The following is a 27,724-nucleotide window of genomic DNA, read 5'->3' on the forward strand; positions in this document are numbered from 1 at the left end:
CAGTTTGTGAATTCCTATACAAAAGCCTATCAGGATTTTGATTGAGATTACTTGAACCTATATAGGTATTCATTTTGATAAATTAGATGAATACCATTGCTAACTGCCACTGATTTTTGAAACAAGCTTTGGCATTTCAGTAAACTGGTCAATTTTCAAGTAGGCTGAGGGTTGAGGAGCCTATGAGTCTCACCGTCTCTTCCGATCCTAGGATGCAGTGAGATGAGGCATCGCTGTGGTGATAGAAACACCACCCTGGAATGTACCCAAGGCTCCAGGGACCACCATTTTGTCCTGAGAGGAAAGCCAGCCTCCTCCTTCAGGGGAACTGTGTGTCTGCGATGGTGAGGTACAACCTCACAACTCAGGCCCAAGACCAGCTGTTTTAGGCATTTCCAAACAGCCACCCTTCCCTTGTTTGTCCAGAGCAAAGTTCGTGTGGTTTTGGAAAAGTAGTCTTACTCAGAGCCCAAGAACACCACAGGCCCCAGGAAGAGAGTATTCTGGGAAGGGGTTGAGGAGAGGCGCTGAGAAAGCCAGGGCGGAGGCACAATCTTCTGGAAGCATTGCCACCACGAGTGGGAGGTCTTCCAAATGGAATATCCAGAGCTGAGGCCACGATTGCCGCACGGCTCCCCTGGGGCGCACCCTCAGAAAGCTGCAGTTCGGCGGCAGAATTGTTGCCTGTTCTTTATACTGTGAATTGTTAGCAGCTTCTAAATAGACCATTCATTTTTCCTTTTAGCACAGAAGGGTCTCACAACTCCAACTACCACCACAGGCTTGAGTATTTCAAGTCAAAACATTCCCCGAACCACAGCCCTCGGGTGAGATGCAGGGCTGGCCAAGAGTTTGGAGTAAAAACAACCCCCCACCAGCCTGGAAATCACTGGGTACACAAGAGGCTGGGGCACCTTGCTCGCACGGGCTGGGAGCCTGAGCATTTTACCAGAATTAATCTGATAAAGCTACCTTCTCTATCTGCCTCCACTTCCCCTCTGCCCCAGGAAAGAAACCCATTCCAGGACCTGGATCCCAGGGGGAGTGGGTGTGGGGCACAGAGTGGGACAGCCTAGGGCACCTGGAGAACCTGAGCCATTCCCTCCTTAATCATGGAAAAAAATAAAAGAGGCTTTTGTAACCACCGCCCCCCCCTCCCCCGAACCCCCGCGGCTGGGTTTGAATCAGGGAGCTGCGGATCAGTGCCAAGCCTCAGCTCAGAGCCTACTAGGTCCGCTGAACAACTCCGGGAACAGGAGTGCGGTGGCAGCTGCAGGGAAGCCAGCCCCAGTCAACCCGGCGAAGCCGGGATCCCAGCAGTTTCAGCTCTTGGGGCCTTGGCCGCAGCCCAGCTGGTAAAGGAGATCCAGGAGGTCCTAGTGGACCCTCGCAGTGTGGCGGTTGCTTTGTGGGAAAGGGTGGCTTTATCAAGTGCTTTGAAATCTAGGTCTCAGACACCAAGAAGGTATTTGCAGGCAAGATCTTGCCGAAGTCGCTGCTGCTGAAGCCACTCCAGAAGGAGAAGACGCCCACAGATATTGGCATTCACCACAGCCTCGTCCACCAACACGTCATGGGCTCCATGGCTTTTTTGACTACAACAACTTGTGTTGGAGCTCTGCTGCTGGAGATCTCGGGGGAGGAAAGCACCGAGTGAGCCCGCGGCCCGCTACTACCTGTGGCAGATGGTCCCTGGCTGCCACCACCTGTACCGAAACTGGGTTAATCACTGGGACCTCAAGCTGGGCTAACTCCTACTCAGTGAGGATCTGGGGGCGAAAATAGGGGATTCTCACTGGCAACCAAAGCCGAGTATGACAGGGATAGAAGGAAAACCCTGCGGTGCTGAGCCAGAGGGCACAGTTTGGAAATGGACACGTGGTCTATTGGCTGAGTCGTGTATACCTTGTCAGCGGGCAAACCACCTTTTGAGACTCTTGCCTAACAGAGACCTCACAAGAATGAATACACTATTCCCACGCACATCGACCCCATGGTCACCTCCCTTGTTCACAAGATGCTTTGGACAGAACCCACTGCCCGTCAGGCCACTCAAGAGCTGCTCCATGATGACTTTTTTTTTTTTTTTAATGTTTATTTAGTTTGGAGAGAGAGAGACAGAGAGAGAGAGAGAGAGAGAGAGAGAGAAGGGGAGGGGCAGAGAGAGAGGGAGACACAGAATCCAAAGCAGGCTCCAGGCTCTGAGCTGTCAGCACAGAGCCTGACGTGGGGCTTGAACTCACAAACCTGGAGATCATGACCTGAGCCGAAGTCGGATGCTTAACCAACTGAGCCACCCAGGCGCCCCTCCATGCCTACTTCTTTACTTCCTGCTACATCCCCACCCTTGTCCACACCTGCCTCCCCATTCCACTCAGGTTTTCAGTTGTTCCCAGCAGCCTGGACCTGAGCAACGGGAAGCCTCTCATAATCCTCAGGGAAGGCGATGAAAACCCCAAGCCCCACCCGCCCCGGGAAAGAGGGACTCGTGGTCCGGGGTACCTGTGAGGTGGTAGTCTGCCACCCTGGTGACATGTGTGAACAGCACGACGGCCGAGTGGTTACAAGCCAGGCCGCTGGGTCAGATGCCCTGATCCTGGCACTAGCACTTCCTTGCTGTGTGACCTTGAGCAAGTCACTCAATCTCTCTGAGGCACAGTTTTCCTCGCTGTAAAGTGAAGAATCAGCAGTTACTTTATAGGGGTTATTGGGAGGAGTTGGTGAGGAACATTTTGTCACTGGTCAATGAGTGGCAGTGACAATTCGAAGGTGGAACACTGGGATCCAAATGACAGCTTTTATGCCCCACTTCCCTGGAATGATGCCGACTCTGCCGGTGTTTGAGAGACTCGGTTTCTACCAGGAAGCCCATCTCACCTGGGACTTGAGGGTGGGAACTCAGTGCTGACCACAGCCAGGTTTTAACGTAGGAAGAGGCTTCATTTTATGCTGGGGTCCTCCTACTTATTGCGATGACCCCATCTATTTGCTTATATATCAGAAGATCCTCAAGCTTTTTCCTTCCAATTGTGTGTCTGTGGTGGAGAGAGGAGAGGCGGGGAGAGGGGAGGTGTTTGAGGCCACCTCTGTGACCCCTGGCAGGAGCCAGAGGGGGCCTGGGGCACCAGAATACCACTGCATCAGCAGAGGCACAAATACCGGACAGATTATCCCAAGGATAAAAGAGGATTTAGGGTGACTTGATTTAAAGCTTCCCTTTCTCCTTTTTTGGGCAAAGTCCTGGTAGTTGGGTGGGACTGAAAACAGACAAGGCCTTGTTAGGGACTTGAACTTGCGTGTGTACAATGACAGAGTTTCAGAAAGGGATTTCTCCTTCATATGCCCCTCCGGTCATGTGCCATCCAACCCGATCTTTAAGTGTAAAACTCCATTTGTATTCCAGTGTGATTGTCTCCTGGGGGCTCCAGCCTTGGTTTGCAGCCGATGAGAAACATTCAGGGGGGCCATGAGCTGACAACACAAGACTGTGGGGAACCGGCCAGCATCCCACTCAGCGTCCTCACCACACGGCTGGGCCCCTGGGGGGCAGGGTGATGGCGGATCTGCCTCTACAACCACTTTTCACTGGCTCTTCTCTGTGTTGGTGGTATTCACGGCTGCCAGTCCCTGGTAGGGACAGCAGAGCATGAGAACCTAGCGTCGGGTCAGTTACCAAGTGTCCAGCATACCAATGACCAGAACCGTGTGAACAATTGGGGCAAGTGTTTGAAATTCCAGCCGTGAGCCCGGCTGCTCCGTGTGGGGACAGGCATATGTCTTGGGTAACATCCCAGCTGGCAGTTTCCAAATTCTCCAGGAATTCAACCCCTGCAGCCCCCAGCTATAATAATGATAACAAGCCCCACCTCCTGCCCCACTAAAGGCACAGGGCATATAAATGCTGCTTTTCTGTTTATTCCGCTCAGGGGCTCCACGGAGAGGGCAGCACTCTTGCCTTCAGTCCCCTGAGACCAGGGACTCCTCCTGCACACAAAGGCTTTCCTCCGGGCAGGGATCAGTTTTCCCTGAAGTTTGTCCATTTGGGGGGGAAGGGGTTCGTTTCCCGGATGCTGTGTTCCAGACTGAATACACCTCCCACAATGCGGGGCGTCCCGAAGGCTAAGTGAGGGGCAGCAGCTCAGGGTCCGGGTAAAGCAGGGGCTGGCTGAGGCTGCTGCTTGAGATTAGCCACGAAGGGTGAACTTCCTGCCCGGGAGGGCCGAGCGGCCAGTGGAGGCGGCAGCTTTCCCATCGGGGTGTCTTCATGAAATTCTCTTTCTTTGGAACAATTGAGCAAAATCGTGCCTGGAAACCAGATGGAACCTGGAGGCCTTTCCCTCGCTTGAGTGCTTCATCGTCCAGGCGTTGACTCATTCTCTTGTCCCATATCAACAAGAGGGACGCCCTTTCTGTGTCATTGGGGAGTCCCCACCCATTCTCCCACTTGCCTTGCTCATTCTCCCCATCCAGAATGATCGCAGAGCTTTTTTTTTCTCCCCGAGTGCTCACAGCCTTGGAGTGTGTGTGTACAAACCGGCCCGCTACTGTTGTTTAACTCCTAAAGGGCAGGGTTTATTTTGTTCAGTTTTGTTTGCTGGTGCCCAATTCAGTGGCATGCTGTGTAGACACATGGTTCTGGAATCCTCCCTGTACCTCACAGTTGCCTGGGGAGATATTTAAAAATGCTCAGCCCCACTCCCAGAAACCCTGATTTAACCGACCTGAGGTCGGGTGGTGATGGGCTGAAAAGCTCCCCTGGGGTGATTCCAGCGTGCAGCCATTGTTGAGATGTCCCCAGAGTAGAATATCAATAAAAACTAGCCTTAGAATGACCCAGTCAGACAGCTTTGCCCAAGTAGCACTTTCTCTTTTATTTATTATTTTTTGAGGGAGGGCTGGATTCTCAACCCCTATCACATCTTGCATGTGTTCACTGTTCGTGACATTTATTTGAGCCATAAAACTCTCGGGGAACCAAGTTCTGGAAGGCTACTGGCAGGCATTTGTCCTGTGATGTTTGGAGCTGCACTGAATATCTCCCTATGTCTTATGAAATTCCTGCCTCCGACACACAGGATTCTCTCACCTGTCCTCTGGGTTCATTCCATGCCTATCAAACCTCTTTCTCAACGTTTTCTAGACTGCAGGCCACACCTTCTGAGACTTGGTGGCAAGTGGTCGTGGGCTATTCTGAGGGGCTATGTGAGAAGTCCCAGGTGGGCCACACAGTCCCGGAGGGAGACCCATGTGGACAGGGTATTTTGTGCCAAACTGGAACACGCCCAAGGCCGGATAGAGTCTCACCCACGGCAAACGTGAGAGAAGTGGAATCAAAAAGTGAGGGTTGAGCCATTGCCAGGAGCTGAGGGGCTTCAAGGGAAGGCACAGTCTGGATCCGCCATCTATATGGGAGGGCTGGAGCGAAGACCATAGAAATGTGAGATGAAGAACACATTTGTCATGCTACCAGAGCTCCTGGGGAAGGGAGATCTGCTCCCTGTCATACCTTGAATGCTCTCACTCATGTCTGACTGCAGCCTGAGTATAACCTGCTGCAGATGGTCACTGGGCCGAGGTGGCTCCTGGATCACTCATGTGTCCCTTTAAACATGATGAAATGTTCCAAGTACACAGAAGAGTCTTTAGAGAATACCGTCCAAATAACACGGATGCCCTATCTCCCCAAGTTTGCTTCAGCCATTTTTTTGTTAAGTAGACTCCATGCCAAGGCAGGGCTTAAATAAACTCATGACCCCAAGTTGAAGACCTGAACTGAGATCATGAGTTGGACCCTCAAACAACTGAGCCACCCAGGTGCCCCATCTTCAGCCAATTTTTAAAACGTTGTTAACCCTCCTCAGCACCATTTCCTTCCCTCTCTTCATACTCTGTTGCAACTGGTCTTTGTCTCTCCCATGCATGGTACTATACATTTCAGTATCCACACGTAATATACGACATGGTTTTGCAAGCTTTCCAAGTTTATATGCGTGTCATCATATGGTATCCTCTGAATGTTTTTCATTCACTGTTTTTGAGGCTTATCCATGTTGATACAAGATTGACTGCATTACTATTTATTTATCCTTTCTCTTTTTGATGGCCATTTAGGACTGTGTCTAATTCTTTTCGTTAGAAATAATGCTAAACATGATGTGGAATGTCTACTCTGGTACAAGTGTACTTGTGCACAGGTGTTCCACTCTCTCCCTGAATGCCCTTCTCCATGACCATTGCAGCTTTCAGACCCACTGCCCACCCACACTGGGCTCTGCTATGGGCTCAGCCTTTCTCAGCACTGGCGATTTGGCTCTCAGTCAGAGAGAGCCACTTGGCCTGGTCGCTGGGCACTTGGTGACCTAGTCTGACACCAGAACTCTCCATGGCTCAAGTCTCAGGGCTTGCACCCCAAACCCTACCACCATCTGGCCCATCCTGTAAGGGAGAGTTCTTTTTGTCAGGAAAGACTGGTGTATCTTGGAGCCATGAGGCAGGCTCTCATGCAAGTGGTCCATTTTAGATGGACCTCAAAGGAAGTTCAGTTTACGGTGATAGGGAAAAATGAAGAGTTGAGGAGAGAGCAGGAAGCAGAAGAGAATAAACACGACAGGGTAGTGTAGGGGCAAAGACCCGGCAAAGAGCGGACAGCCCTGTGGAAGCTGGTTCTGCTGGGGAGCAGGCAGCTGCATTTGTAATGCAAGGTGAGTGGAAGAAGTTAAAGCTTCATGTCTACCTCCCGATGACTCTGTGTGAGCATTCTGGCAAGAAGTGGTGGATGGGCATTGTCAGTGGCAGGGTGACGGTGGCAGGGAGAACCCTGGGAGAAGCACCCGTCCCCCACAGCCATCGCCTGGACCAGCCCCAAGCTTCAGGATTGCTCACTCCTAGCCTTGTGGTCTGTCGCCTTATTTTCCTCCAGCCCACTGAGAGTTAAGGCTCCGGGAAGCCGGGCCTTCTTCCGGGAAGTTAAGGCTTCCGGGAAGCCGTGGCTCACAGGCCACTTCTCACCCCTCTGGCCTCCATCTGAGAGAACTTGGGCAGCCACACGCGGGGTTCAGCCCAGCAATTACCAGGGACCTGGAAGCTGACGTTGCTACCGAAGGCTTGGAGAGTGGACACCAAGGGGCAGTCTAGAGTCCTGTCAGCTGGACTCCTCTTCGACTTGAGGTTCAAGAGAAGCTCCCAAAGCCCCACTCTGGGGCACAGGAGAGAGGAGACCAGCACATGTGTGGGGAGGGGTGGAGCAGGGTTGGGGTTAGGGTGCTCTTTAAGCTTGGCAGGCCTTGTGATTTCCTTTTTTTTTTTTTAATTAAAATTTTTTAAAATATTTATTTATTTTTGAAAGAGAGAGAGAGACAAAGCACAAGTGGGGTGGGATCAGAGAAAGAGGGAGACACAGAATTTGAAGCAGGTTCCAGGCTCTGAGCTGTCAGCACAGAGCCCAAGGCAGGGCTCTAACTCATGAACCATGAGATCATGACCTGAGCTGAAGTCAGACACTTAACCGATTGAGCCACCCAGGTGCCCCTTGGCCTTGTGATTTTAAATGAACTTCCGCAGGAAGAAACAGGCTTGTTGTGTTTGAAAGAATTTACCCCGAGCAGAATCTTGGGCTTTTGCCTTGTTTGACAGCCCGTAACACTCGCCTGTAAATCTGAACTTCCAGCTCTACTGCTTGCAGGAAAAAACCTGGGAATAGTTATCAACTCCTTCTCCTTGGCAGGCTGTCATCCTCCCACGCACCACCTCCACCCCAACTCGCACCTCCACACCATTAGGCAATCACAAGGCAAATATTCCCAAGGGCAAGGGTGGAGGGCAGAAGGCTGGCTGGGCTGGCTGATGGACCAGCATCAGACGTGAACAGGCTGATGCATCAGGGAGGACAGAGCCAAGGGCAAGTGCTTTTGACTTCATGCTTGGAGGCTGTGTGTATGTGTATGTGTGTGTGTGTGTGTGTGTATTTCTCTTTGGTAGAGCCTGAAAGGCCAGTGTAGTTGAGAGAATCGATTTTTTTGAGCCTCCCATACGTGACAGGTACTCACCGAGTTGGAGGCGGGCAGGAGAGAGACTGTAAGGTACCTGCCTCATTTTTCGTGCTGCTTCTCCTGCATTTGACTTTGAAGAGGGCCATTCTGTAAGTCCTCATGTGCCTGTCCCCCTATTTGGGAGACCCCAGTGCCTGGCATACACTGTGCAATGAACACACATGGGCTGGCTGAGTGCCTTCATGAAACAGGTGGTTGTTCATTGAATGTTTACTATGGGATCTCCTCAGATCAAACCTATGAGAAAAGTGTCATTTTTTACTGATGAGGTGCATTAGGCTCAGGAAGGTTAAGTGACTTGTCCAAGGTCTTGCAGGTAGAAAGTCATGTGTGTGCGCATGTATGTGTGTACTGGGGAGAGTGAGTGGAGATATACAAGAGATTTAAAAGGCTCATGGCATGATTTTTTATTATTGCTCATTCTTGCACCTTCATCAAACCCATGAATTTGTGCATTTGTAGAAGCTGACGGGATTGAGTGGGCTGTCCCTGGAAACTGGGGGCAATGAAGACAAAGTTGGGGGCTTTCCAAGTGGGTCCTGGATGCAGTACATATCTGCAAAATCAGAACTTGAAAGAATGGATAGGAGAAGCCCTGTGTACCGAGAAGAGGGAAGAAGAGAGACGCAGGGAGGGACAACAGGGACAAGATCTGTGACATGTAAATGGCCCCCTCCTAGAGATCCAGGAAAGAAGAAAGGCACAAAAAAAGAACAAAGCCAGGTCAACTGTTAAAAATTATTTAATAGAAAGTCCAATGTCAAAATGTAACAATAAACAAAAATACACATGTATAAATATGTATATATAATTAGACCTGTACACTTTCTCAGACCCTTTTCAAAATGGAACAGAATCATCATTACATCTTGGTGGTCAAATCAACAATAATATTCGAGCGATGTGGCTGCTGAAGCAGTTGGAAGGTTCAAAGAATTCCAATCATGAGAGAGCCGGGGATGTCGCCAAACGTCCTCTTCTGGAGACCCAGAGAGGGAAGATGAGCAATCCCACGACTCTGGACAGTGTACCTGATCTTTTCTTAGCACCTGTAGCCACGACTGTCTGGGGATAGCTTTCCGGTCGGGCAGGTTTTTAATTCTTTAAATTATGTTGTGTGAAGAGTTTGCTTGCCCTGTCTCCCAGGTCAGAAGCTCCTGGGGATTTTATCTTAAGACCTTCTTATTCCGCAGGCCAAGCGCCAGCACGGTGGTTTGGGATGGACGCCATCAAGGTGTGCAGCTTTGCTCTTAAAACAGTAGCATCCAAAGTGGGTGTGCACATCCCAGGGGGGTACTTGAGGTCCCCCTCAGGTGTTCAGAGAGAAAATACCAGAACCTCTGTTTATGATATTTTTTATCTTATTCTTTTAAGATTTCTATGTTGTATACTTTTTATAATGTGTCTAATATATTAGTACAGGAGTATTATGAATATGCGCTTTAAATAAATTTCTAAACATACAGAGGAGGTGCTTCTCACAGAGTTTTTGCTGATAGGCATGTGCGGTGGAAATAACGGGCACCCACTGCTTTACAGAGTTCATGTGCATGCAGAGAGCTGGGGAGCCTGCCCAGCTGGGCTCCCGTGCCCGCCCGAGGAAGCTTTGCAGGTGCTCAGAAAGGCGATGCCCCAAGTCACCTCTCAGACACAACTGAGAGCTGATGCCTCCTGATCCTGCCACTATTATCTCCCGTGAATGTAAGGCCCTTCTCCCAAATAAAACACAATACGCGGAACAAATACACAGCCACTGACAACCAGCAAGGAGGCATTTGGATCTTTTCCCGGGGACAGTGAGGGAACTAGACCAGAGCTGACAATGGGGAGAGGATGCCCTAAGGCAAACTTCGCCATATCCCATGACCACCCCCTACTGCCAACGAGGGGACCCTCCAGGACCTTGATTTTAAGGTAGGCGAGTGTGAGGCCAAAGGTTCTTCAATTTCCGACGTCATGATAACCGCGGGCCAAATTCTAATCGAAACAGGCCAGGCCTGTGGGACATTTGAGTGGGAACCACAAGACACCGAATTAGAAATTCCTCAGCAAGGAGCCAGAGGAGCATCTGGGAAAAGGGTGGGTGTTTGAGCTCAAATCTTTCCAAGGTTCAGAAGGCTGGTGTTGCTGTAGAATATGCCAAGGCTGCACCCAGGGGGCAGGTGTGGGGGGTTTGCAAGAGGTCAGTCCCTAGGAATATTCAGAACCCTTTGGGGTCCCCGAGCAGAAGACCAAACCGTACCTTCGGCCCCTAATTCCTCCAGCCTCTTGGGGAAACCAGCACTTGTTCGAGCCTTTTCTTAAGTTTCTAGAAACCGTGCTGCCTCATAGCTAGTATTTTGATTCATCGAATTCTTTCTCTTCTCTTTCTAAAATTTCTAATCATTTGTGGGGATGGGGGAGGGCAGAACCCAATGCTCTGAACTTCGAATGGGTTCTCTGGAAAACCGAGAAGGCACTGTGAATTGTCTCCACAGAGAGACTGCTTCTCCCCAAGCCTCCCTGCCTCATGACCAGAAGGTGCAGAGCTCTGAACTCTGGTGGCTCCTCGGTCCCCATGAGGTCCGTGGCAGCTGTCTAGGCCTGCAGGTATTTTCCATGTGCATACATTCCATTTGTGCTTTTTTTTTTTTTTTTTTAAATATCCCCTTTCTTTGGCAGGATTCAGGTAGGTACTCCGGACAGAGCAAAGGCTTGGCCACAGGGCGTGACCTAACTCGGTGAAAGGCTGCCCGAGCGCAGCAGCCTTTGGGTAGAATGAATGAAGGGGTCACACTAGGCCAGCCAGCCCTCTGCTGCTTCCCATGTGTTCAGCTTAGGGCACACCCTCATCACAGGGTCTAGGCCAGCCTCCTCCCAAGAGGTATTCTTAACCTTCGTGGCTCCACGGACAGGTCAGGATGGCCAGGCAGTGTGCCCTGTACGCCTCTAAGCAAGATCTAGCCCAGGTTAAAGCCCTTGAATGCAAACAGCTTTTGGCGGGAGGACAAGGTGGTGGGGTGGGGTGGGGGCAGAGGCAGAGGACACCTGGGAATGAATCATCTCAGTGAGCAACTGTGAGCTTTCACAGCAAGAGGGCCGAGCCTGGCCCTGGTGCTGCCCACACTTACCTCTCTGGGTGACCTCAGCAGTGACCTCTGACTTGGAGGGCAGAGCATGGCCTATAGCTCTTCTTTAACCCCCCACCCCAGGTCCACTGTGAAGCCTCTGAGGTCCTCTGGGACCGGCCAGCTGACTGCTTGTCCTCACCCTCTTTCCTCGACTCCTCAGCTCCCAGCTTCAGCGACTTTACCCCGACAGCCTATGCTGTCTCTCCTTTGGGCTGAGTGAGACCCACGCTGTTCCCTCAGCGTAGAAGGCCCTTTGCAACGTGCTCCCTCAGTCCTCTAACAAACTTGAGCTTTGATGTCACCTCTTTTGGGGAGCCCCTGATTCTCCAAGCCGGTCGGCTCTTACTCTGAGGTGCTCCCGCAGCACCCAGTACTGATCCCACAGTGTCTTCCCAACTAATGGCAGGCTCCTTGAGGGCAGGAGCTATGTTTGGTTCAACTGGGTATTGCTGGCAATTAGCTCAGTGCCTGGAGTATACTGTGCGCTCTATAAACACTGAATGCATGAGTCCTCAACACTGGAGAAGGCAATGCTAAACATGCTACATCTGGGACAACCTGGAGGAAGGGCCCCAAATCCTACAGGAAGGGGCTCCAGCACTGCTGTTGGAGCATCCTAGTGGAACTGCCGAAATGCCAGTCAAGGTCACACTGGATGAACAGGAGAGCGTGTAGGAAATGCTGTAGATGCAAATGGCTGGACGAGGCACATACCCTGAGGGATGAATCCTTTATGCACCACGGATAGGGAAAGGAGGCCAGCCACGATATCCAGGCTAGAAGCCCAGGGTAAGTCAAACATGTCAGTGGCAGGGCAGCCTGGTCCAGAGGGGGCACAGGGTGAGGTGACCAGCAGACCTCTATCCTTCTGTTTCAGTCTAACTCAAACTTTCACGACAGGGATCACCAGCGTTTCCTGTTTTGTCATTACTAGAGTTACACCAATACTTTCCTAGATGTCATCTTAGAGATTACAAAAAGCAAAATACAGCTTTTCCTTGAAGTATTTCAATGATAAAGTAGTTATATTTTCTTTCTCTATGCATCTTTGTGCATGTGCATGTGAGCGTGTGTGTGTGTGTGTGTGTGTGTGTGTTAAGAAAATAGATCCAAATTTAGAGTCCTAATAAGGCAGCTGCCTGATTCTGTTCCAGGGAAATAGATATGAATTTTTAAAAATAAATTTGCATCTTGTTTTGAATGGAAAAGCTGGCTTGAAATCTATTGTGAAGCTTCCCTTCCCTCGCTCACTTGACTGTCAAGAAAGAACAGTCCCTGAAGGTCTGGACGGAAATGCCCAAAACACAGGGGCTGTTCGATCACCTCTGGGTCTAGGCCAAGTGGTCCCTAAGGTGCCAGAGCTATTTTCAATCCTAGGGACCCTAAGGCAGTTCTGGCTGAGTTTATGGAGTTCTTTTTACTGCCTCTAAGTCTTAATCAAGTTCAAAGCCTTGGACTAAAAATAACTCCTAGAAAGGGAAAAACAGAGAATTCTGGGTAGAGGCAGAAGACAGTATTAGAATGAGGCCTTTGGTTTAGGAATGAATCTTGCTGAATTAAAGCCATTTCTCTGGCTTACAAGAGAGAAGAGCCATTTCCCACGTTATCTTGAAGGAATTTGACAGCTGCCGGGTTTGAAGGAGGTGAGATCTTGGGGATAGTTTTCACAGGAAAACTGAACTTAGCACCCCCTCTACACAAGGAAATTCTTTTGATTCTTTCAACCCAAGTGAGGGTAGGGGTGGGTCCCCTCTAGGCAGCACCTTTAACAGTTGCCATGGAGACGTGAGTCATCTTCTATCGAGGATGTGCCTTTAGAAGTAAGGAAAGGAACTCTGGGGAATTCTTGGGCTCTTCTGACCTTGGACAAGTTATTTAAATGACTATTCAAGTCACTACATGACTATCCAAAACATTAAAGTCTTGAGAGAGATTCACATCTAGTTTCAGTGCTTATACTAGCCTGGAAAATACAGACCCCGGTTCAAACATCAAAAAGAGACATCAAGACCTAGCCCACAAGAAAGGATTGTAAGTCAATGGTCGAGGCCTTTCCTCTACCTTTGGAGCTCAGATTCTCCCACACTTCTCTGCAAGGTTAAGGCTTTTCACCTTAAAATGGTGCAGCCTGTGATGAAATCAGCCTGGGGAGCCAGGGAAGGAAATCAAGCATTCAAAGGCCTGTTCTGGCTGCATCTGGCCGCATCTGGTGTTTAACTGCAGAAGTCCCAGGTCCCTTTTCCAGATGCTGTCAGGATTCCAAGAAGAGAGACCTGTGCTTAAATTCCCAAAGCCTTTTTCTTGTGGACCCTACACTCCTGTTAGCCAGTGGCCTCTCCTGTTTGTGGGCAGCTCATCAGATACGGGAAGGCCAAAGAAAACATTCCCCATGGCAAAGCTAGCTGGTGACGAGCCAAAGAGAGAGTCTGGAAGGTAGACACCCTCAAAGGGTTGTTTTCACAGTGTTGCAAAGGGCATAGTAATAATAAAAAATTCGGAAAATACTTGAATGACATCTTTCCTTCTTTCAACATGGGCATTTATGTTGGATAGATGCATTCTGTACTTACGATACACTACTTAGAACACGAGGGGAACAGATTCGCTTCACAGGATTATGGTGAGGATTATACGAGACAATTATACAATGCCTAGCACAGTATCTGGCACAGAGTTGAGTATAATTAATAAATATTAGTTCCTTTTCCTCTTTCCCCAAGATTAGGATTAGATCCCAGATAAGGTACAAGAGTCTCCTGAAAGACGTGGTATAGATAGTCTTCAGGTTTGTCACAAAAGTAAATATATTCACCCACCATCTTCATTTTCTGCTGTGGCCTTTTGACCCTTTCCCAGAGACACACATAAAGGTGACTGAAGGACATATTTTCCCCTTGGAAAAACAGGTCCATTCATTGGCAAAAGGCAACCCATACAACTCATTCACAAAATTCCAAAGGTTTATTGCAAGGACAGTTGCCGCGGCGTGAAAGCCGACAGCCTTATCCAGCTTTACACCAGCGCGTGGGGGTCTAGCAGTCCACACGTGACTTCCAGAAGCCAATGTTCCTGCTTCCTGCCACCTTTTCATCATGCCTCTAAATATATATTCCCTTTCCTCGACCCTGTCTTCTTTTCCTTCTGGCGTTTCAAGCAACTTAACAAAAAGCTTTATTTCTGAGAGGTACAAAGAAATAAAGCTCTGAAAATGCCTTCCAGGGGCAGAAGCATGGAAGGCAGATTTTATGTAAAATTATACAGTGCAATCTAATACGCCTTTTTTTTTTTTTTTTTTTTTTTTTTTTAATTTGGGAGTTGGGAGGAGGGAGGCTGCCTTAGACACCAATCGTTTTGCCTTTCATATAGAACATACTAGAGTCCCGGAGTCCAAGATTCAGAGTCAGTATTTTCTTGGATTAAGAATTTGATCATTTTTCTTCCTAGGAAACCAACATATTTAACGTAGTTTCTTTTCTAAGGCCAGTAGAGATGGAGTGCTCTTAAAATCCTTGCCTAATGTCTGAGCAGAATTTGTAATCAATATGCTGGCCTGCATCACAGGCTCTGAGGTAAAATTCACGAGAGGTATAATTTCTGCTTTTAGCGGGCTTATGGGAGAGTCTGGCCCTCAGAGGAAGAAAGTCTTGATGAGGTTGGGAGGAGGACAGAGGTGCAACTCAAAGCAGGATGGCATCAAATGGGGCCAGGAAGGGGGCGCCACCGTCCCTGGGCTGCTCCTGGGGGCTCTGAGGTCACAGGCGGGTCACTTCGGACTCTGGGGGCGCCCCTGACTTGCGGCAGCGCCAGTGCAGAGCCCAGACGACCTGAGGCTACTCCTCCACCAGCTCATCTCATCTCTTATTCGAGTCAGAGACGCCCCGTCTCAGACCAGGGGCTCTGAAGAGGGGGAGAGACCTGTCTCCCAGCGGGCCTGTGGGTGGCCACCGAGGGCTGACCTAGTTTCCTCGTCTCTGGACTTTGTACTGTTCTTTGTCCCTAAATAGACCATAACACGGCTCTATGCTCCAGCCTGGGGCTAGCAGGCATCGCTGAGGTAAAAGCTTCTTTTGAGGTTCTCTGCCAGTAACAAATGCGTATTCAGTTATGACAGCAAGGACTCCAGAATCTTGAATCTCCGCCAACCAAAAGAAAGCAGCGCATATACTGCTGAACTTTTACAACTCCACAACTTAGAACACATAAAGCGTGTGTAATCCAGCTGTAAATCTTGTTGGCAGTCGGCCCCACCCACTGGCCGCCAGGCAGCTGGATTTTGAATTGCATCCGGCACTTGGCCATGCTATCGACTCTCTCTGCTAAAAGCTTCTCAGTCCATTTCTCATCCTTCCTTTTTCTACCTCCATCCGCCAGGCCACTCCCCTCCCTCCCTCCCTCCTTCCATCTCCCTGAGTCCTCAGCCAGCTGAAGCACTAGTTTCTGGATGATTCTTTTCATTGTATCTGAGACAATCTGCTTAATGTTCAGATACACTTGGGTGAGGGCGGGGGGAGGAGGGGAAAGGCAAAATATTTTTGCATTAGACCCTTTCAGAAGGCATAAAAAAAAATAAAGTACAAACACAAATCACTTGACAATTTTATGATTAAAGCCAACGATGGAAAACAGACAAGCTTTGTGTGCTGCTAACATAGTCAAGCATCTCATGCCAACCCACTCAACCACCCCATTTCTCAGATCTATTTCTAGATACACCGATGTGTATGCAGATTTCATCTGCAGATGAAATCACGTCTGCACATCAAAGAGTTAAACCCAGGAGACAGAACTCCAGGTGAAGAGGCCCTGGTTCATGGGAACAGGCTTCTAGTTTAATGAAACACTCAGAAGTCAAATTCCCAGGACACATTTAGTTCCGTGTACATGTGTCTGATGTCAAATGTTAAAAATGACTGGAAAAAAACGATACGAGCATGTTTTATCTTTGGGTAGAAGGCGGTGATTTTCTGGGAAGACACTCTCTGAGACACCAAACAGAGGAGTCACAGGGAAGATGCTTCGTGTCAGCATCATTGTTGCCTGGTAAGAATAGGAAATCATCTAACAGTAGGCCAAGTCCCGAATGGACAGGTTTCAGGTGGGGCTCAGCAGCTCATTTACGGTGGAGGAAAACTATTTTAGTCACTTGGCCAAAACCGTACAAAGGGAGGGAACTTAGAACCCTAGGCGACTTGACTCTCTCTGCATTTTTCTGCTTGAAGCAGGATAAAAAGCCTTAAATTTTGGCTGCATCTCTATTTATGTAACAACCACAGCTGCTCCCCAAAATAGCTGCTGTCGGCTGAAAGAATTAAGGGCTTTTGTTGCTAACATTTGAGTCCATTTTCTGTAGCACTTGACTGAGTTTCCTCTCCCTCACTGTTGTGCCCCTCGGTCTAAACGGAGATAAGGACTCGCACCATTAGCACATGGATGGATTGTAAAGTCAAGGCTCATCTCCTCAGCAAGTGCAAATTCAGCTTCTGATTCTGTTCCCTGGCAGGTGCTGCTTGGCTACCCAGGACAAATAACTACCCACCTTGGGAGGGTGGCAGCGAGGCTGATAAACCCCACGAGAGAGATACACCCAGTGCTCCTTCTGTGTTTCTGTGGGACAAACCCAAACCTAGCATAGCATTTAATAGGGTGCCCTTCCCTGACAGTAACAAAGAGAACCCTCATCAAAGCTATCAAACGCGTTAAAAAAATACAAAAGTTATTTTCTCCTTTTTGATTGCTATTTACTTGTGACAACATTTGTTAAAAATATTACTTCTGTCTTCGAGAAGAGATCATTCTCTTCATATAATATGGAAAAATAAACTCTACCAAACCCACAGTCAACATTCCCCCACCACTGCCCTGGGGCTTTGGCTTCTGCATCTCCAAATATCATCGCCAGTGTCAACGTGCTACATTTCCAGTAGGCAGACGCTTTGCACTGTCCTAGCCAGTGCTGCAGGTAAGAGGAGGAGGAAGTGGCAAGGTTCATGGAACATTCTGAAGGGAGAGAGTGAGGACGGAGGATGGCTTATTTGCTAACGAAATGAAAGGTAACAGGGTGGTTTCAGGCCCTCCTAAAAAGTCGAGGGGTGTCCCCTCATCTCTTCTGACCACTGACAGCCTGCTAACGGGTGGTGGGTGACGGATGGGAGGGCAGGGAGCCACGAAGGTCAATTATCAGTGTCACTGCAAAGGAGGGCTCATCTTCTGCGCCCGGGATCATCGTGAAACACTGAACTGGATGAATGGGAGAAGACAAGGATACATAAAAACAGTAAAATGTTTATTTTCTTAGAAAAAAAAGTGGGGAAGAGGGATTCAAAATGATTGTGATCACACTTCCGTCTGCATCTGAGCAAAGCCAGTGTTGCAAGCTTAATCCTTGATTAAGATCCCTAGTCAATGACACCTGCTGCTCACTCCCACGTCACTCCGGGAGTCACGTCACAACATGCTTTTAATGGATAAGAGCTTCTCTACTTCTTCTTAGCAGAGAAACAAAGCTTGCCATAGCAACCATCCCATCTCCAAAGCGCAACACTGCCAGTGAGAAGCAAGGCTCTGGACCGCTCGGGAGAGACAGGGAGGGAGGGAGGAGAGAGGGAAGGAGACGCTTGTCTTAGAAGCGGAAGTTCTACAACAGGAGTTTGATATCTGAGTTCACCACTACCTCATCTTATAGAAAATAGGTTGGAGAGCATCTGTAAAACCAACAGTATCTTTAAGGTGAAATTGCAGAATTTTGCTGCATACCTGGACACAAGAGAAGTGAAAAGTTGCAACAAGTTTTAACTAGCAGCAACAAAGAAAGTTCGAGAACGGTTTTCTGTTTGTTTGTTTGTTTGTTTTTAGCAATATTCCTTTGCAAGTTCATTAAGAAACACTGTAATTTAATGGGGCATACGATATGGAACGATCTTCGTTTGCTATAGTGCTGTTCGTTGAAGAGAACCGACCTTTGCAAAGATTTCAACTGGGGTGTAACTTATTTACACAGTAGTAGCTCCTGGTTTGAGTGGTCGAATTGGTGCTATGTGATATCCTCTTCTTCCGAACAGTAATCTCGACCCTTGAGGGGAAAAGAGAAGAATAGCGTGTGAGTGAGAAATTCAAAGCATAGTCCGAGGCAAGTTACTCACCAGCAATTTTCTCTCAACGAGTCTGTCCCCTTGGAACAGAACTCAGGCTTTATCAGTGATGGGGCACAAGGTAGAGAAGGTGCAAATGCTTGTTGGCGGATTTATAAATGAACTATGCCTCGAGGCATGGAAGTTTTACCAAGTCCCAAATAAGCCCTTACTTTATATTGGTAAGAACTTATGTTAGGCACATACAAGACTCAGTCTTTCACCAAGAAATTACCAAATGGACGAACCATTCAGGAGACCAAGTTCTCATGAATAAGAGAAACTGAAATAAACAATGAACAAGCCACTTTTGTCTGGGGCTGGGGCTGCACATATTCTATGGTTACATCTCCATGCCTGGAATTTAGAATTTTACAGAAGGGGATGGTATAATCCAGGGATGTCATAGTTTTAACCCACTCCCAATTAAAACAGGGGTTAAATCCCTGCCCCACCCCCCGCCCCGCCAAAGATCCACTGAACTATGTATAACAGATCTGGGACTATGCTTGGTATGTGTAGGATGCACAAGAAAACAAAAATGCTTTTGATTCATTTGCTACCAAAACAGGTTACTTGAGGGCTTGAGGACTACATACAGTCGTTACTTTTGAACATTTTCCTCCTCTCTCTAGTGGGTTATACACTCTATGAAGACATGGTTAGGACTGGGATTTAGGCTCCACATCTGCCCCAGCTGGGTTGTCCTGGTCAGAGCATTCAGCTTCTCGGTCTGTAATCCCTCGAGACGGCACAGGAACAAAAGTACCTGCCCACCATGAGATCACAATATCATAGATAAGGGCTTTGTAAAAGGTCATGTATTAATAGTATTTGTATCCTTCAACCTTTTTCTTCCTGAATACACACTATGCATTTAAATTCTGAGGGGATACATTCCTTTAAAAACAGATTTCTCTACTTAACTGGAACTTATTCCTGAAAGTATCTAAAACAAAGAAAAAAACAATTTTGCATGAAACTGTTTCGCAAACGTATTACAGGATTCTTTGTCATAATATCTGGATGCTGCAAATATTTCACATTGTCCTAATGGGTGAGCATCATCATAACTAATGACTGTACCATCTGACAGGGCAGTAATCCTGGCTCTGTGACTAGCTCTGGTGTCTTGACGGAGTCACCTCTCTGCATCTCAGTTTCCCCATCTGTACAGTGAAGACAACTATCCCTACTTCACATGGTTGCTGAAGATTAAACAAGTTAAGAGTAGTACAGTGATGGAATCGTGTCTGGCACATAATTGTAGTTATTATGTGTGTGTGTGTGCGTGCACACATGTGCACATGTGTTTGATAAATAACAAAATGCTGCCACACAGTGAAATCTTCGGGGCCTGCGAGGCATGGGAGGTTGCCAGCTCCCACGTTAAATGGCCCCAGATTGCTCGTTCTCTTTGAATGTGATTCACGATGTTTGGTTTCCTCCTCCATCAGACTGCCAACTCTCACCCCTGCTACCTGCAGAGCGTCTGAGCCCCATGTCACCACCACGCTTATTTTAGAAGTGGCATGAAATGTCTCCTGGGCAAAGAAACTGGGTAACCGATCTTCCTGAGAAGAGAGGCATGCACTCAGCCGTCATCGCCCATCAACAGCCTCCCCGGTGACACTGCACAAGCAGATACCATCCCTCGCCGGGACCCCGACCACTTAGGAGACACTCTGAACCACGTGTTGGGGAGCTAGGAAGGAGAACCCCTTGGGCCCTGATGGCTGGGAGTTTACTCTACAAAGTGGGAAACAGGACACATCCAGACGTACCAGCACAGTGCTAGAAACATATCAGGTGATGCTCTCCACAGATCCTCAACTCGTGCGGCTCAGGGAGGGTATTTGGAAATGGACACTGTTGTTTAGCTGGAGGGGAGAGGCAGGGCTCATGCAGTTTTCATCAGGAAAGGAAAGAGGACATTTCCAGTGTATATACGGACGTACACACTGTTGTGTGACAACAGGCAAATTGCTGGGCTTTGGTTTCCTGGGGATTATCATGGTCTGTCTCAGGGTTGTGATCAGGATTAAATGGGAAAAACACAGTGCCTGGCAGATAGTCAATAAAGGTTAGCTGCTGCTGCTATCATTGCAATCATTGTTATTACAAATCCCGAGTGTGGTCAGTCTCCTGGCAGGGGAGCGGGGACCTCCTTCCTTGTGGTCATAAACTGTGATCTGATGGGTGTCCCTTCCTCCCACCTCAGCCTTGTACCGCAGGGAGGCCAGAACCTCGTGACCTTGGATACACTTCTGTGGCAGACCCTAAGTCCTTTCCTTTCTTATATCTAAAAGAGGCCTCAATCAAGGCAAAGCCCCAGCCAGCCAATGTGGTGTGCAGAAGGCACTTCATCCACAAGACAGAACTTGCATGCAATGACAGACAGAGAGCCACACGTATGTGAACGGATGTCCTCACTGACACAGCAGTGTCTCCAACTCTGTAAATGAGTTACAGGGTTAACACAGCAGAAGGAGCCTTTTAGATCCTCCAAGTTTACTGTTACCATAAGGGAGCGCCTCCTTTCGAGGGACAAAACTACATCAACCGTCTGTGTAAACCCAAGACTGCCATGATCACTTCCTGAGCATTTTCTTCTCTGAAATTATAACCACTATGAGGAGGAGGAGGAGAAGGTGGAGGAAAATGGCAACAGTTGTTTTGCTGACATTATTTCCTGACAAATGACACCTGCCAGGTGGGAGAAGCGCCATGTTACCTGCGGGGGGAACCGCAGAGGAGCCCAAGACCACAGACCACAGGGCTCATCCTCGTCCTTTTTGTTAGAATTGTAGTGAGTTGACAACTAACTTCAAATTCTAATCAATTCCACTTTTTTAAAAAATTTTATTTATTAAAAAAAAATTTTTTTTTTCAATGTTTATTTATTTTTGGGACAGAGAGAGACAGAGCATGAGCGGGGGAGGGGCCGAGAGAGGGGGAGACACAGAATGGGCAGCAGGCTCCAGGCTCTGAGCCATCAGCCCAGAGCCTGACGTGGGGCTCCAACTCCCGGACCGCGAGATCGTGACCTGGCTGAAGTCTGACGCTTAACCGACTGCGCCACCCAGGCGCCCCAAATCAATTCCACTTTTGTTATTGTCACCTGCCAGCAGCTCTGAGAACCAAATATTTCATGGACAGAAAACTTGGAAATCAAAGGCATGGAGAGTAAGAGCTCCCGGAGGGCCGGCATCATTCTAGAAGGGGAACCTGAGAACGGTTCCTGGCACATCCCACCCCCATGCGGGCAGACCTTCTGTAACATGACTGCACATCTCATTTAAATTTATAAAGAACTGTGCTAAAAAGAGAACCTGAAAACCTTCAGCTGTCAGAAGGCAGAAGTGGGAGTGAGCTGGGTTTAGAAGAATCACGGCAATTCTCCTGACCAAGGAGGCCCTTCCCCTTATGCGGCTACAGAAAGGGATGTCTGTAAAGACTGCTTTCTGCAGTCAGAATTGGGGCCTCGAGACACAATTTCCACCCTTGTGCAAAGGACCCGTTGAAAGCTACGGGGAACAAGATCCCTGGGAGGAGGCTGCAAAGTCCCAACGATGCTGACAAGGAAAGCTGTTTGAAGAACCACAGAGGCATCTTGGTGCAGACTCAAAAATCTTCAGGAGCTCTTGCCTCTGGAGATTTCCCCCACTGTGCCCCTACTCTGTATGGGCTTTCTGTGTCCTCTTCAGCTGCATTATTTCCTTGGAACTTCAAGAAGTTTATGTCAACACAGAGCATACATTTCCAAGGTTCCAGGGTATGGATTCTTTGTTGGTTGAAATGTCCGGGCTAAGAGTTGGGGATGTGAAGGAAAAGAGAAGGGAAAGCCATATCCTAATTTTAAATTCTGCTAGTTTAAAGAGGGGCAGCCCAAAGAGTGAGTTCGGACCAAGGAATTGTTCCTCCAAAGTACCTTGGTCCTGAAGTTAACTAGACAAGTGGTCAAGGGCTGGCCGTCCAGTTTCAGGTTTGATTTTATCATGGAAGTCTCTAGTACATTTCTGTAGACCTGTGTGCTTTCAGCCTAATACATGCACCTCCAGCACCTAACAATCAGCCACGAACAGAGGATTTTCCCAGGGGGGTAGATGACAACTGGATGGATGTTACTGAGAGGACGCAGCAAGTCTCAGCTTCCCCATCTGTAAAATGGGGAAAGTGACCTAACATGCAGTGTTGCTGAGGGAATCAGAAAACACATAAGGTGCTCAGCAAAGCTTGGCCCACGGGAGGTTATTTAATACATTAGCGCTCTTTTGATGATATTGAAAAATGAGTTCAACAGATGCAGCAGTGAATAAACTGTCTAGGTGAGAAACTGGGCCCATAGCTGAAGGAGTCATTTACACCTAGGTCCTCAAACAAGCCAGGCATGTGGGTGCTAGCCCCTCCCCCTCAGTCCCAGCTTCCCCCCCTCCACCCCCCATCAGCCCTCACCACACCCATCACTTCTCAGTTTCTGGATCTCTGCTCAAATGCCACCTCACTGTCTTCCCTGAACACCCCACCCTGTACACAATAGCCCTTCTACCTCGGCTTCATTTTTATTTATATCATTTATCATTTCCTGGCATTATTCATATATTAGTTCCTTTTGCTATTGGCTGTCTTCTTTCTTGAACAGAACCATCAAGTGGGCAGAAAGCGTTTTACGCAGTGCTGTATCTCCAGGGCTTTCGACCAGCGTCGGCAACGTGTTAGCTGCTCAGTGAATTGTGCCGCATTCCAGACAGGGAGCCTTCGCTCTGGGGATAGTTTTCCAAGCTGCCCATGAAACTGTTCAACAGCTGAACCCAAGCTCTGCCTGTTTGCAATTCCCAAAGGATGGCTTAATCCAGGCCTTTGGAACCAGAGGATAGGCCTTTCCAGACCGACAGCACGCCTTGGTCCCTTGTCTGCGAATCACATGGCTCCGTCTAGATCTTCCCCCTTTTGTATGGGCGCCACTTCCCCCATGCTCTTATTAAAACGGACGCATCCAAAAAATCCCCGGCACAGAATAAGATACCCCAGATGTGCAGCACAAGATACGTAAGAATCAAGTATCTGACAAGGGGGATCACCAGAAGTGACAGACTCCAAGAGAACTGATGTGCTGAATCTTAACCATAATGTAACAGACCATCAAACTGAACTTCTGTTAAAGTTCTGGAGAGGGAAACAGCTCTCATGGAAAGAGGGAAGTAACTTATACAAAGCAATCGAAAAAGAGTCCAAGAAAATAAAAACAGGAACACATCTGATCATGTGGAAACAGACTTCTGCATGTCAAAAAATAACACAGTGAAAAGGCACATTTCATAATGGGAAAAATACCTGTAGCATACAGTGTGTAAATAAGTTATAGGAGAAGCTCCTACCAATAATAATAAAAAAAGGACAGTAAGAGGATATCAGTAAGAAGGATGGGTACACACTGGAAACTCATTCAGAATGGAATAAGACCAGTGAACACATAAATAGAAAAGTGGCCTGCTTCAGTCATCAAAAAATACAAATCCAATCATTTGACGGTATTGGAAAACAGTGATGCCCAATTCTTGAGAGTCCACAATGAAACGGAAATCCCAGGTTGCTGGCAGGAATGTAAAATGGTATGGTGGCTTCCAAAGGCAACTTGAAAATGTGTACTATGAGTCCAAAAAATGTTCATACCCCTTATTATAGCAATCATTGAAATCAATATCAAAGATAAACCCCCAAATATATGTTATTTATTTATTTATTAAAAAATTTTTTAATGTTTATTCATTTTTGAGAGAGACAAAGACAGAATGCGAGTGGGTTAGGGGCAGGGAGAGAGGGAGACACAGAATCTGAAGCAGGCTCCAGGCTCTGTCAGCACAGAGCCCAACGGGGGCCCCGGCTTGAACCCACAAACTGTGAGATCATGATCTGAGCCAAAGTCGGTGGCTTAACCGACTGAGCCACCTAGGCGCCCCTCCCAAATATATGTTTTTTTAAAAAATATATGCATTGTTGCCCTGGGGCTGGAGGTGGGAAAGAGGATTGACTATAAGCAGGCAGGGGGGACCTTCCTGAGGTGATAGAAATGTTCTAGAACTGGAGGTTGGTGGTGGTTGCATAATTTGGTAAATTTACTATAAATGATTGCATTGTACATAGAAAATGAGTAAGTTTTATGGTATGTAAATTACAGCTTCATAAAGTTCTTAGGAGTGTATGTATAAATATTTTCATTGCAGCATTTTCACTAGGTGTGAAAAAACCCGCAAATATCCCAAGAAAAAAAATGGTTACCAAGGTACGGCCCATGAACACTCTGCTACCAAACACACGAACGAAACAACAGGACCAATCACCCACCGCGTCTCACACAGGCAGGTCTTTCTTGTGCACCACTGTACTTTCACACACATTGTTCCCTTCTCTCAGACCGCCTTCCCCAGCTGTCTGCATGCAGCCACTCAGTCTTTACAGTGTTGTTTCAACCTTGTATCTACAAGTGACATTTTCCCCAGGGCTCAGGGAGAATGGGTCTCTTCCCCTCTCAGTCGTCCTTCTATCCCACCACCAGGCTTTAGGGTGATTTTAACCCAAATGTTTGCCTCCCTTACTGCAGGCACCAGGGTGGGTCTCTTATTCACCCTTGTCTTTTTGGTACTTAATGGAATCCTTGTGTGGCCCACATCACAATGGTTATGAACACTTGCCGTGCTGTGTGTGTGTAGGCTGTTAAATGATGTTTTCAGGAAGTGTCTTGGGACTTTAATAAGTGAAGGCAATTGTCAACATTTTGTGAATCCCACAAGAAAAAGCAGTCCTCTTTAACAACACAGCTGAGGGGCACCTGGGTGGCTCAGTTTGTTTAGCGTCCGACTGCAGCTCAGGTTGCGATCTCCTGGTTTGTGAGTTCAAGCCCCATGTTGGGCTCTGTGCTGACAGCTCAGAGCCTGGAGTCTGCTTTGGATCCTGTGTCTCCCTCTCTCTCTCTGTCCCTCTCCTGCTCCCACTCTCTCTCTCTCTAAAATAAATAAACATTAAAAAATTAAAAGAGAAACAACACAGCTGGCAAAGAGTAAGGTTTGAACACAAGTATCAGCAGAGACTGGGGCACAGTCTGGTTCTAAGAACAGCCTGGAACCTAGCAGAGGGCAGCAGGAATGCATGGAGGGGGAACAAAGGCTGATATCAGAATCCCACTGTTCACTACTCATCATTCTTATTTATATAAATAATACCTATGTATAAACCACAGAAGGAATCATGTCCGGTCCTCGCTCTTTTTTTTTGGACAAAGCAAATGCACTTTTATATTTGGATTAAAAAATGTGCATCTGGACAGTTCAATTACAAGTGCCAATAGGAATACCAGCTCTCCTTTTTTAAAAAAAAATTAATTCCAGTATAGTTAACATACAGTGTTATGTTAGTTTCAGGTGGTTTGGCAATTCTATCCATTACTCAGGGCTCATCATGGTAAGTGTATTCTTACTCCCTTTCACCCATCTCCCTATCTACCTCCCCTCTGGTAACCATCTGTTTGTTCTCCATAATTAAAAGTCTATTTTTTGGTTTGTCTCTTTTTTTTTCCCCTTTGTTCTTTTGTTTTGTTTCTTAAATTCCACATATGAGTGAAATCATATGGTATTTGTCTTTATCTGACTTATTTCACCTAGCGTTGTACTCTAGATCCATCCATGTTGTTGCAAATGGCAAGATTTCATTCTTTTTATGGCTGAACAATATTCCAGTGTGTGTGTGTGTGTGTGTGTGTGTGTGTGTTCCACATCTTTTTTATCCATTCATCTATCCATGGACACTTGTGTTGCTTCCATATCTTGGCTACAGTAAATAATGCTACAATAAACACAGGGATGTGTTTATCTGTTTGAATTAATATTTTTGTATTCTTTGGGTGAATACCCAGTAGTGCTATTACTGGATCGTAGGTAGTTATATTTTCCGCAGTGGCTGCACCAGTTTGCATTCCCAGTCTGGTTCTCTTTTTATAATATTTAGTCAGGAGTTGTAAACTCAGTCTTTGCTGTTGTCATGAAGTTCTGATTAGAAAACTTCACAGGGGCCAGGTAACTAAATACCTTAGTGAAGATTCTCATGTTTGTAGAAAGCAAGCATTAAGCTTGGTAACAAAGGCCCATTATAGAGGTTTGTTTTAAGGAGGTTTATTTCTGTCTGGAACTGTGAGTTACACTTGCCATAAAGCAGGCTCTTGTTTGCTGACTGATTGACTGACTGAGTCTCCTCTCCTTGATCTCTCTGGATGACACCAGGAACCTCTGTTAGTTTCTGGCCTGTATATTATTTTGATTCTCCTACTCCCTGTGTGCTTCCTTTATATGATTCATCTTCCTCCTCTCTTCCTAATTATGGGCATCCTGAGTCTCAGTTTCTTGACTTAGCTTTGCCCCGATAGACTACTACCCGGCTTTGTGGGACTGGCTTTCAGGTGCCAAAGAACGCCTTGATTCGTGAAACATAATTGCTGCAACTGTGTTTTGGGGCAGAAATTCAGTGGGCCATCTCCTTGCTCTGCGCACCGTGCGCCCCCCCCCCCCACAAGTTTTTTTCCCCCAACCTTTTCCTCCAGGCATCACCATCCACAGGCAACCTCAGACCCATGTTTCCATGGGAATTTGGACACTTATGCTCTGTCCCTGCACCAGGAATACAGGGGCAGAAAAGCTCATTCCAAAGCTAGAGCATCTGTGAACGATGAGCTAGAAACCAGAACCCCCATGATGTGGAGGAGGCAGGAGGTGGGAAAGGGAGACAAATGGAATGAAGGCCACCCCCAGGGGCTGTTATTCCAACTTCTCTCTGCGGGGCAGGGGGCCAGAAGCAGGCACCCTCCACCCCTTCCTCAGGGCTGCAAGTGGTGGGGCCTCTATCAGTCAGTGTTCCAACAGCATTTTCCCTAACAGCCCAACAAAGATTTAACCACACTTTTGAGGAAATGCCAGAGAAAAGCAAGAATAATTAGCTGTGCTGTTAAAGTCTCCTCCTCCAGCTTACCTCCTTAGAAAAATCAGTCAAGGCATTAATGGCCACCTCTGTTTCTAATGAGCTTTATTCTAATTAGACTCACACATTGTGATTTCAGTCGGAAAAAAGGTCTCATTTGTAAAGAGCAGTAGGAGTGTGACAGCTTCTGACTGTTTCTTTGACCATACACAGGAATGATCACCACGATAACAGCAGCAATGACAGCCGTCCCAGTATATCAGCTCTTCATTCCCAAGGGAGAGCGAGTATTAACTAAATGGCTGTAAAACCCCCACCAAGCGTTTGTTACACAGGAATCCTCATTCTAGGAACAAAAAAGGAGGACGTTTTAGAAGCTTTAAAGGCACATATTCCTTAAGCTCTTTCTGTCATTGGCACTTGGATGACTTCAGTGACGCCCCTTCCCCATGCAGACGTGAGTGGGAGTTAGAAT

At 47.6% G+C, this 27,724-nt stretch overlaps 1 protein-coding gene and 1 pseudogene across 1 annotated transcript in view; one reads left to right on the forward strand and one right to left on the reverse strand.

The window, feature by feature from the left end:
- The first annotated feature begins 1,157 nt into the window (after positions 1-1,157).
- LOC122475902 lies at positions 1,158-2,074 on the forward strand (annotated as a pseudogene).
- An 8,614-nt stretch (positions 2,075-10,688) lies between these two features.
- The window catches only part of CE4H1orf21 (chromosome E4 C1orf21 homolog), a 153,292-nt gene continuing 136,256 nt past the window's right edge, over positions 10,689-27,724 (reverse strand). Inside the window, exon 5 of the mRNA XM_043568136.1 lies at positions 10,689-18,227. Coding sequence (XP_043424071.1) covers positions 18,189-18,227 — 39 coding nt within the window. The 3' untranslated portion in view covers positions 10,689-18,188. The remainder of the gene's footprint in view (positions 18,228-27,724) is intronic.

Source organism: Prionailurus bengalensis, chromosome E4 (genome assembly GCF_016509475.1).
Source record: "Prionailurus bengalensis isolate Pbe53 chromosome E4, Fcat_Pben_1.1_paternal_pri, whole genome shotgun sequence".
NCBI classification, from domain to species: Eukaryota; Metazoa; Chordata; class Mammalia; order Carnivora; family Felidae; genus Prionailurus; species Prionailurus bengalensis.